Below are 11,732 nucleotides of genomic sequence, written 5' to 3' on the forward strand. Positions count from 1 at the left end.
ATATTATATATGTTGCACAGATCATTTTTAGAAGTGTGGCTACTAGAGTGGAGCAAGAAGTGGGATCTGTTGAAGGCCTTCAAGAACAGGTTAGGGAAGTGAAATCTCACCCTTAGTGACCAGTAACACATCTTAGCCATGCCAAACAAGTACAATGATAAAGTAACAATGTCTGATTTTTTTTTAAGTATACCAGTTTTATTACTAGCTAAGGTAGCTCTTAATCTTTTATTTTAAAGATACGGTCTTTGAGAAATGTGAAAAGTGTTAACTTAAAAGTGGATGTATACTTGCATACAGTTTCTATGAGCTCTAGGTTAGGAATCCCTGACCTAAGAACGAATGTGCCTATACACTACTGTAGAACATAGAGCCTTATTCTGTTTTGAATCTGATAATGTCATTGTCCCAAGGGACCTTAGAAATGAAGACTTTAGACATGAGTAAACTGAGGCCAAGAGAGGCTATCTGATTTACCCAAGGTGTCTTTACTGAGTAATAGCAGAAGTGGAACAAGAATCTGTATCTTATGGTGTACTGTTATTTCTCCTAGCTAGAAAATGATACTAAGTTTTTGTTTATAACGAAGGAGAGGGACAAATTTAACATTGTAAAAGGAAGGGCACTGGTTCTGCAGAGCAGTGTCATCCAATAGAAATAAAATATAACCTGTGTATGTAATTTCAAATTGTCATTTGGTGCAATGGCTTGTGCCTATAATCCCAGTTACTTGGGAGGCTGAGGCAGAGGGATCACTTGAGCCCACAAGTTCCAGGCTTCAGTGAACTATGATCACATCACTGCACTCCAGCTCTGGGTGACAAAGCAAGACCGCATCTCAAATAAATAAATAAATAAATAAATAAATAAATAAATTTTCTAGTAGCCATATTAAAAAGAATAAAAAGAAACAGTTAAAAACGGAAACAGATGAAAGTAACTTTATTGATAGATTTGATTTAACTCGTTGTGTCCAAAATATCATTTTAACTTCTAATTAATATAAAAATTAATGATATTTTACATTATTGTTTTTCACCAAGTCTTCAAAATCCAGTGTGTGTGTTTACACTTACTGTTAGCATGTCTTGATTTGGACTAGCCACCTTGTGAGGTTTTAATAGAATGTGGCTAGGCTACCATATTGGACACCATAGCTCTCAGAATGTTTCCCTGTCACCAGTTGGTATACATGGCGTGCTTCATGACTGGCTTACTTTATTAAACTCCTTTAGCCAGAAGTTCTTCTTTACATTAATAGATCAGAACAGGTTGCATATAGAAGTTTTTTCTCTTTCTAATTTTTTGCCCTTTGCATTGATGGTGGCTGGGGATGGGTTGTTTTCAGCCATATGAATGGTCTTAGATTTTATAGTGTTAGCTACCCATAGAGTAACAGTTTTTATTTAATTTTATCTAGTATCATGCTTGAACACAGGCAAACTAGATGCAACTCTAGTCACCTTCCATTCTTGGCAATTGTTAACTTTCCTTACAGGAACTAATCACAGTTGGCTTTGGATTAATTTCATATGTATACTAATACTTGCTTATGTTCTAAAATTTTTTTCAATTGCTGCAAATGCATGGATATTTTGGTAAACTATTGTATGCTGAGTATAGTTAGGCAACACTTTAAAATTTTTAACCCTTTTAAATTCTAGAAATTTGTAGTAATTCTTTTCAATGACTATTAAGTAAACACAAGATTTTTTTTGTTTTCTTTGGTTTTAAATAGATTCTGTGTTCGCTTAGGGTTTTTGGTAGAACACTAAATCAGGATGCTAATTCTAATTCATGATTATCGTACATCTCTGCATCAAAGTATATGTGTTTTTTATCAGTATGCTGTTTTAACCTATAGATAGGTTCCATGGTTTTTACTTTCAGGTGGAGTATTAACGTCAATACTTAATACCTTATCTTTGTCAATTTTTTTGACTGGTGTTACAGCAAAAGAGAAGAAAAAACCTGAAGATTCTCCCTCAGATAGTCTCGGTCTCCTGACCTCGTGATCCACCCGCCTCGGCCTCCCAAAGTGCTGGGATTACAGGCATGAGCCACTGCGCCTGGCTGACACATGTCTTAATTCTAGTATTCACCAGATTTGTTTCGTGTTCTCCGTTGTTAGTCATCAAATTTGTCTACTTTTTAAATAGAAACATTAGCTAGAGCAAGGAACTTAGAAACACTCAAGCGGCACTGAATGTGTAGAATTGCATAACCAATATAGCTTCTTTGCTTTCACATTTACGATTAGTTGGAGTTTTAGTTCAGCCATACCCAGTATCTTCCATTCTGCTTCCAGGAAGAGATGGAAAAATGTCAGCCATGATGATGCAGTATTTTAGTAGCAAGTTGATGGTGTTTTGGTTTCCCATGGGAAATATTGTCACTGGAGCATTAGCAGCTATCGGTCACTTATTAGGGTAAAAAAGCAACTTCAGAAGAATTTAACATATGCCAAAGAATCAACAAAGGAAGTAATCAGCCAGGGCAAAGGTCGCACAAGAGATTGTAATCTAGCAATCAGCAGTGGAATAAGCAGTCAGCTTACCAGAAACCCAGGAAAATGCTTCAGAAAGGGCAGTCGGGACTAAGGCAATTTAATGAAATGCAAAATAAATGAAATCTGAAGTTTAAAAATCTAGATTACAATTCTGGTTTCTAACTCAGTTATGAGACCTTGGGCAAAGTCATTAAATTTCTCTGAACTTCAGATTTTTGGAGTCAATAAACCAATACATGTCAAAGGGCCTGATAAACTTTACAGTTTAGAGCAGGCGTGGTGTCTCACCCCTGCAATCTCAGCACTTTGGGAGGCCAAGGCGAGTGGATCACATGAGGCCAGGAGTTTGAGACCAGTCTGAATAACATGGTGAAATCCCATCTCTATTAAAAGTACAAAAATTATCTGGGCGGGATGGCATGCACCTGGAAGTCCCAGCTACTTGTGGGGCTGAGGTGGGAGGATGGCTTGAGCCTGGGAGGCAGAGGTTGCTGTGAGCCAAGATCGTGCCACTGCACTCCAACCTGTGTGACAGAGTGAGACCCTGTCTCAGAAAAAATAACACTTTACAGTTTATCAGCAAACAGGAAAGTCTTGCTAGACAATGTAATTGATTAGTTCCGTGCCCTGGATTCTGGGCTCTTAACTGTATGAGCACTGTAGGTGTGAGCAGCAACAATTAAGAAGCTGCAGAGGTAAAGGTATAAGGGCAGTGATTGAGGATGTCTACCAAGCAGATTTCAGCAAGTGTGTTTCAAGAAGTATGCAGCAATCTGAAATATCTAATCCTGAAAAATTGCTAGAATCTAGTCTTTTAATTTTGGCCAGTATTTAGCAGTAGTTTGGCCCTCTACTCTAAATTAATAAAAAATAAGTAGTACTATATTATGAGCTGTGTTATCTAACAGTTTATCTTAGCTAGTAGCAATTAATTTATAGCTTCTATTAAAATGACTAACATAGTTAAAAGTTTGATGACTAAGTTTTTTTTGTTTTGTTTTGTTTTTTTTGAGCTGGAGTCTCGCTCTGTCGCCAGGCTGGAGTGCGGTGGCATGATCTTGGCTCACTGCAACCTCCGCCTCCTGGTTTCCAGCAATTCTCTGCCTCAGCCTCCCCAGCAGCTGGGATTACAGGCACCTGCCACCGTGCCTGGCTAATTTTTGTATTTTTAGTAGAGATAGGGTTTCACCATCTTGGCCAGGCTGGTCTTGAACTTGCTGACCTTGTGATCCACCCACCTTAGCCTCCCAAACTGCTAGGATTACAGATTTGAGCCACCACGCCCGGCCTTGATGACTAAATTTTAAGAAATGTTTTAGCAAGTCTTCATACACCTTTCACTTATCTTATAGTTACTTAATTCCTCTACTCTTATCATTTGATATTTTCATTTTATTGTGTATCTCTGTAAGGCCGAATCAATAGATTTTGAACAATCTCACACTTCACCTTTAAAAAAAATCTAATAGGCCCAGTTTCCTCTCAACAATCTTTGAAGAACCTTCGAGAAAGGAGAGACACAGACCTCCCGCTTCTAGACATGCACACTGTAACCCGGGAAGAGGGAGAAGGCACGGAGACAACTGACACGGAGTCTGTGTCTTCCGCCAGCACATACACACAGTCTTTAGAGCAGCTGCTTAATTCTCCCGAAACTAAACTTGGCCTGTTACTCTGTCTAAATATGTTCTTCTTCTTTAATTTCACTGTCTTATTTAATTACTATTACTCTAAGGTACATATGCTTCTTTGGGCTGCTCCAATAAAATTTCTTTCAATATTCCACTACCTGTTTGTATTAGGGTTCTCTAGAGGGACAGAGCTAATTGGATGGTTGGATGGATGGATGGGATGGATGGATGGATGCTTATTAAGTATTACCTTACACGATCACTAGGCCATCTGCAGACTGAGGAGTAATGAGAGCCAGTCCAAGTTCCAAAACTGAAGAACTAGGAGTCTGATGTTCAAGGGCAGGAAGCATCCAGCACAGGAGAAAGATGTAGGTTGGGAGGCTAGGCCAGTCTCGCCTTTTCAGGTTTTTCTGCCTGCTTTATATTCACTGGCAGCTGATTAGATGGCACCTACCAGATGAAGGGTGGGTCTGCCTTCCCCAGCCCACTGACTCAAATGTTAATCTCCTTTGGCAACACCCTCACAGACAACACTCAGAATTAATACTTTGCATCCTTTAATCCAATCAAGTTGACACCCAGTATTAACCATCACACTGTCCAAATGGAAAAATTATTAAACAAATCTTTTTTAAAATAAAATGCTAGCTCTTGCCCTAGGCTTGAACCATAAATAAGTGGTGGGAAGTTGATAGTCACAAATAGGTGGTGGGTATTAGAAAGCAGGATAAACTATCCTCTCACCCTTCCAAGAAACGGACAGTTTCAGTTTATTCCTCTTGATGAAGTAATGCTAAATTTTTGTAGTGATGTTTTGGTATATTTTATTACCTGTAATTAATATTACTGTTCAAAATTTAGGGGGAATCTGTCATCTTCCTGAAACTTCAGAATCACCTGGAGTAAGGGTCATTTGTATTCATGGTCACTGACCACGTGGGGTAGAAACTGCAAGTCATGGTTCCTTCAGGCAAAGTTAATAGTGGTGACATGGAGGCATCATGATAGAGCAGCAGACTCCAGAAGCCAATTTGACTTTGTGATTTCTGAAAAAATTACCTGTCAACTGTGAGCCTGTTTCATCGTCTGTAAAGTTTGAATAATGATACCTACCCTGCCTGATAGAAGATTCTTATGAGGGAACATGATACGTGACCAGTAAATGTTAATGCTTTCCTTATACGTGAAATGACATAAGATCTTGGAATATTAATAGATGGGAAGAAGATGTGTAATAAAACTGTCTGTAAACACAATTCTGACAAATTTCAGAACTGGGACTCATAGGGCTTGTATTCAGTTAGATTACATGCTTTACAACAGAGATACTGTTTTATTTGTGTCACCTACAACATTTAATCTGTTGATTGAGGTATGCTGAATAGATGAATGGCAAAGAAAGCAGACCTATAAAATATCACATAGTAAGATATTTATATTTAGATTTTTCTTATTTAGAATCTTCATCTGTAATGTATGATTTTGAAAATTAATTCTTGGAACAACATGTTGCAGAGCCTCCATTATGGCATGCTGAATTTACCAAAGAAGAATTGGTTCAGAAGCTCAGTTCCACCACAAAAAGTGCAGATCACTTAAACGGCCTGCTTCGGGAAACAGAGGCAACCAATGCAGTCCTTATGGAGCAAATTAAGGTGAGATCAGAAAACCTGGCCACTGTGAAAACCGCCAGTTTGGTTTTCTGGACCCTCCATACACATGCACCCAAGTTTAAAAATTCACATTGCAGATGCATCTATAACGTCTTGATCTTTATATTAGATTCCTGATGGTGAGAAATATTGCCTTTTTTTTTTTTTTTTTTTTTTTGAGACAGTCTTGCTCTGTCACCCAGGCTGGAGTGCAGTGGCACGATCTCGGCTCACTGCAAGCTCCACCTCCCAGGTTCATGCCATTCTCCTGCCTCAGCCTCCCGAGTAGCTGGGACTACAGGTGCCCGCCAACATGCCTGGCTAATTTCTTTGTATTTTTAGTAGAGACAGGGTTTACCATGTTAGCCAGGATGGTCTCGATCTCCTGACCTCGTGATCCACCTGCCTTGGCCTCCCAAAGTGCGGGTATTACAGGCGTGAGCCACCACATCCAGCCAAAATACTTCTTTTACACCTATTACATAAAGATTATTTCTTAATTCCTACTTTTGCTAAGAAACCGTAATAGATTTAGAAACTAGAGAGATGTTCACAAATCATTGTTCACATATGCTTAAATAAAAAATGGGTGTGAGTCTTTGAATTCTAAAGATAACCAGTGAATTTAAATTATTCAACTGATATTTATAGTACTGAACTACTAAACAGTTTTCAGGTGGAGTTGGCAAAGTGGCATGGGAAGTTTTTCCTGTTTAAAGTAGACACCAGAAACATCTAGGAATGTTGCAGAACAGTTGAGGATTACTCAAATGAGGTATTTCCACCCTGGCTCACTGATAAATCACCCCTCAGAATATAGTCATACTGCTTATTGAGGAGTTCTTATGACCCAGGCCCTGGGCTCTACATACATTATTTAATCTCATCACTGGTTTAGAGAAAAATTGAAGCTGGTAAATGGTGGAACAAAATTCAAACTCATAGCTGTCTGAAAAGTACATGCTTTTCCCCTGTACTTTGCTGCTCCTAGTAGATCTGTCCTGCCACTGTGCAAGGCCACTAGCTATCCTTGTCAGATTATTTTAAAGCCGAATTCAGTTATTTTCAGTAAATTGTATATATCATGACATTCCACCATTAAATACTTCAGTATGCATCTCTATAAAATAACATTTTCCCACTAATAAAAACATTATCATAGCTAACAAATCACTAACTAGCCCAGTAAACCTAAATGACTTATTTAAATGTTATATTTTCTTTTTTTTTTTTTTTGAGATAGTCTCGCTCTGTCACCAGGTTTGGAGTGCAGTGGTGCAATCTCAGCTCACTGCAATCTCCGCCTCCCAGGTTCAAGCGATTCCCCTGCCTCAGCCTCCCAAGTAGCTGGGACTGCAGGCACGCACCACCATGCCCGGCTAATTTTTTTTTATTTTACTAGAGACACGGTTTCACCATGTTGGCCAGGACGGTCTGAATCTCCTGACCTCGTGATCTGCCTGCCTCAGCCTCCCAAAGTGTTGGGATTACAGGCATGAGCCACCACGCCTGGTCAAATGTTACATTTTCATAAATTTATACTCTCTTCATGATTTCTTCGTCTTCTTTATTGTCACTTTTTTAAATGGTCCTAGGTTTAAGGACAAAGTTCGCTAACTTTCTTGCCTAACCTAAAATGAAAATATACTAAAAGCTATGGCTTGGTTTCAACCTGGAAATCTTCCTCAAAGACTTGAACATGATATTACCTTTTTTATATCGTTCTTTGCCTCATTTCTCTGATAGTGTTTTACATTGTCTTATATTCCTGAATTTTCACTGTGTCTGAACTTTTGTTTTGATTAAGTGCCGTTCACTGTGGACGTCTTAACTGCCTGGGACTTTAGGAACAGCGTAGGGGCAGGGGGTTAGTGGAGGCTACCGATGTTCCCCTCAGCCCATTTTCAGAGCTCCATGCCATACTGGCTTAGTTTCTATCAAAAGTAGAAGGCAGAGGGAACATCTTGGTACCAACCCATGGCTCCAGTTAGTTGCTCCTCATGGACACGTTCCATCAGTTCCCCAGCTTTCAACTCCATTTCCATGATACCCTGTGCTTCTGAGACAAGAACTCCAGTATTTACACAGGATGCATCCTCTCCTCTTGTCAGTGATACTTGGTAAGCTGCTGGACTGACTCATTTCCACCTCTTCATCTGTTTCTCGTGAGAATTTCTTGATGTGTCTCATCTACTTTTTCTCCTCTTGTATTAGCTTGTTGCTTTTCTACTTCACCCCTCTTCCTTCCAACCCCAAATAGCTTAGGACAATGGAGTCATATAGCCCAACACTTGGTTCATACGCAGCAATCCACTTTCTAGGCAAATGCAGCTTTGAAACTATCTCATAGTTGGAGTTCCGGTTTTCATGTCAAATGGATTTTATACGGTGATGTCATAAACTCCTTTGAAATGCTTCACATGCAGCTGCTGTAGTTAACTGAATTCCTTCCTTTATTGCCATATGGAGGGAAGGGGGAAATTTGGGGGGAAGAGAAGAAAAATACATGAGTTCAGTCTGCCATATTTAATCAGAAGCTCCTAAAGCCCATTTTTAACTCATTTCTCTAACACCAGCTTCTCAAAAGTGAAATAAGAAGATTGGAAAGGAATCAAGAGCGAGAGGAGTCTGCAGCTAACGTGGAACACTTGAAGAACGTCTTGCTGCAGTTCATTTTCTTGAAGCCAGGTAGTGAAAGAGAGAGACTTCTTCCTGGTATAGATACGATGTTGCAGCTCAGCCCTGAAGAAAAGGGAAAACTTGCTGCGGTTGCTCAAGGTGGGTAAAAGGAGAGTCTCAGAACTTCTGACTTCTAACTTAAACTAAACAGCCTGGTGGTTGAGAAGTTGTCTGTATGTGTAACTTTTTAATTTTGCTCATTTGAATTGGGTCTGTCATATGAGTAGGCCGTGACTAGATTTGAAAAGCTGACTTTTTAACATCTTGAGGCAACTGTAGTACATTTATATAATTTTAACATTCAGCAAAATACAATAAGTGCTTAGCTTGATCTTCTAGCTCTTTGAAAATTGGATTTTTATCCTGGTGTTGAGTTCTGGTGTTCAGCTGAACGTGGTTTTGTTTTAAATTCTACTTTTTAAAAAACATTTATTAGCTTGTTCCTTTTCTACTTCACCCCTCTTCCTTCCTCCAACCCCAAATAGCCTAAGACAATGGAGTCATATAGCCCAACACTTGGTCTATATACAGCAGTCCACTTTCTAGGCAAATGCAGTTTTAAAACTGTGCCATAGGCCAGGCGCCAGTGGTTCATGCCTAGAATCCCACCACTTTGGGAGGCCGAGGCAGGCGGATCACAAGATCAAGATACTGAGACCATCCTGGCCAACATGGTGAAATCTCTCGTCTCTACTAAAAATACAAAAATTAGCTGGACGTGGTGGCATGCGCCTGTAGTCCCAGCTACTCAGGAGGCTGAGGCAGGAGAGTCGCTTGAACTCAGGAGGCGGAGGTTGCAGTGATCTGTCACGCCACTGTACTCCAGCCTGACGGCAGAGCGAGACTCCATCTCAAAAAAAAAAAAACAAAAAAACTATGATGTAGTTAGAGTTGGTTTCCATGTCAGATGGATTAAATACTGTGATGTCATTAACTTCTTTGAAACGCTTCATATACAACTGCTACAGTTAACTGAATTCAAGCTGCATCTTAAGAATTATGGTTTTGTTTTAGTTTTAAATTACTTTTATTTTTGCCATTTACAAGCACAAGGAAGACGCTATAATCTCTCTTGAGTTGTTACCCATCTCTAACAGTTTTCAACTCATGGACAATCTTTTGGCGTAAATAGGGGAGAGTTAGAGACTTAAATCCCACACATCATTTCTTTCCCCAGTGAATAATTCAATGTTTATTGGATTTCTCTGTCACCTATACCTAGTTTATGTTCATTTTGCCTGTGTTATTGTGAATGTCTTTTTATAGTATCCTAAATAGGGCTCATATATTGCATTCGGTTGATGTTCCTTAAGCTTTATTTTGTTGTTGTGTTTTTGTTTGTTTGAGACGTAGTGTTGCTCTGTCACCCTGGCTGGAGTGCAGTGGTCCGATCATGGCTCACTGCAACCTCCGCCTCCCGGATTCAAGCGATTCTCCTGCGTCAGCCTCCCAAGTAGCTGGGACTATAGATGCACGCCAGCTAATTTTTCTATTTTTAGTAGAGACGAGGTTTCACCATGTTGGCCAGGATGGTCTCAATCTCCTGACCTTGTGATCTGCCCGCCTTGGCCTCCCAAAGTGCTGGGATTACAGGTGTGAGCCACCACGCCCGGGCATTTTGTTGTTTTTTTATCTATAACAATTATATATATAAATATATTTTTAATGTGCCACTTATTAATTGAAGAAAGTGGTCATTTATGCTATAGCAGTCCTATATTTGGGTTTTAATCATTACAGGGTAACACACTGAGCTTGTTCCAATTGCCTATAAATAGGAAGATCCAGGTGCAATTGGGTGGGATGGTGGACAAAAATACATCATAGATGGTATTGTGTGCTTTCTAAGACATCAGGAGGCCCAGAATGTCCAGACATCTACTTTTGACTGATTGACCTTATCTAGTTGGTGCTCTTTAACATTTCCCCATCACCTGTAAATCCTAATAACTAAACTGATAAGAGTCATCCTCAAAATTGAGCAGGCATCTGAATCATCTGGTATACTTACTAAAATTCCAATTGCTGGTCCCCAATTTCTGACCCAAGATTCTGCATTTTTAGCAATTTGTTGCTGATACTTCTGGTCTGGGGCCCATACCTTGAGAACCCCTGGTCTAGAGGCCTGAGAAGATTCAGGCTTAATTTTTTTTACAGACATACTTCATAAGTAGTATTGATAGTTTCTTTGAATCTGGTTTTTTATAATCTTTCTAATGATGAAGGAGGAATGTTCTCAATACTGACAGTAATCTCAGTTCTTCAAACTATAGGATAGGTTTCTATAGCCACAATAGTATTTTTGTCACAAGGGCCCAAATAAGAATACATCATGTATATTTTTAGTAGTTATTCAAATTACAAATTCACTGTCTTTAATTTATTCTAACAAAAGTAAACCTAATTTTATAGTTATGAAAAAGAAGAAATCTACTTCTAGTCACCTAAGAGTAAAACTGCCCCTATAAAAAACAAGACAGAAATCTCAAAATTATAACTAATTTTATAGTTATAAAATTAACCAGGACTTTAAGAACGTTTGCATTTTAAAATTAAAGTTTTCAATAGTTTTCAATACAACAATGATATTATCTCAAAATAATTAGCATGTCTAACAGCCCTCTTTTAAAAGCTCAGCATGTTTAATGTAGATGTTGCTAATATCCAGGTGGCTCCTATAAGTTAAGGGTCCATTGATTTAGAAGTTCTAAAAGAGACTAACGTAAGGGATACCAAGAACAGATATTTTTAAAGAATTTCATAGAGGAGATACACATTAGAAACCCAGAACTCTAAGATGTGCATTTACTAAGTCCTGTAAACAGACAGGAAAACACATTTAAATTAGTTTACCCTTTAAAGATTATTTCCTACTTGTCTCTTATCAATGTGAGTACATAAAAGAGACCTTACTACAATTAAAAACAATGATGGTTTAGCAGCAGATTTAGATACTTACATTCTCTCTTTAAGAGAGAGAATGTAAGGCCTGGTGTAGTGGCTCACACCTGTAATCCAGCACATTGGCAGGCCGAGGAGGGTAGATCACCTGAGGTCAGGAGTTTGAGACCAGCCTGGCCAACATGGTGAAACCCCGTCTCTACTCAGAATACAAAAATTAGCCGGGCGTGGTGGCGCATGCCTGTAATCCCAGCTACTTGGGAGGCTGAGGTAGGAGAATCGCTTGAACCCAGGAGGCAGAGGTTGCAGTGAGCCGAGATGGTGCCATTGCACTCCAGCCCGAGCAACAAGAGCAAA

The 11,732-nt window shown here is 39.2% G+C and overlaps 1 protein-coding gene across 3 annotated transcripts in view; it reads left to right on the plus strand.

The window, feature by feature from the left end:
* Positions 1 to 11,732, plus strand: part of LOC129531667 (ranBP2-like and GRIP domain-containing protein 4) — a 63,078-nt gene that overhangs the window by 44,837 nt on the left and 6,509 nt on the right. For 2 of the 3 annotated variants that reach the window (XM_055378238.2, XM_063695715.1), the window contains exons 21-22: positions 5,659 to 5,798; positions 8,372 to 8,573. In XM_055378238.2, the coding sequence (XP_055234213.2) occupies positions 5,659 to 5,798; positions 8,372 to 8,573 (342 nt within the window). Of the gene's footprint in view, positions 1 to 1,953; positions 2,031 to 5,658; positions 5,799 to 8,371; positions 8,574 to 11,732 lie in introns of those variants that run through there. The other variant, XM_055378239.2, reaches the window with a different exon arrangement.

Source organism: Gorilla gorilla, chromosome 12 (assembly GCF_029281585.2).
Source record: "Gorilla gorilla gorilla isolate KB3781 chromosome 12, NHGRI_mGorGor1-v2.1_pri, whole genome shotgun sequence".
In the NCBI taxonomy this organism is placed as follows: domain Eukaryota; kingdom Metazoa; phylum Chordata; class Mammalia; order Primates; family Hominidae; genus Gorilla; species Gorilla gorilla.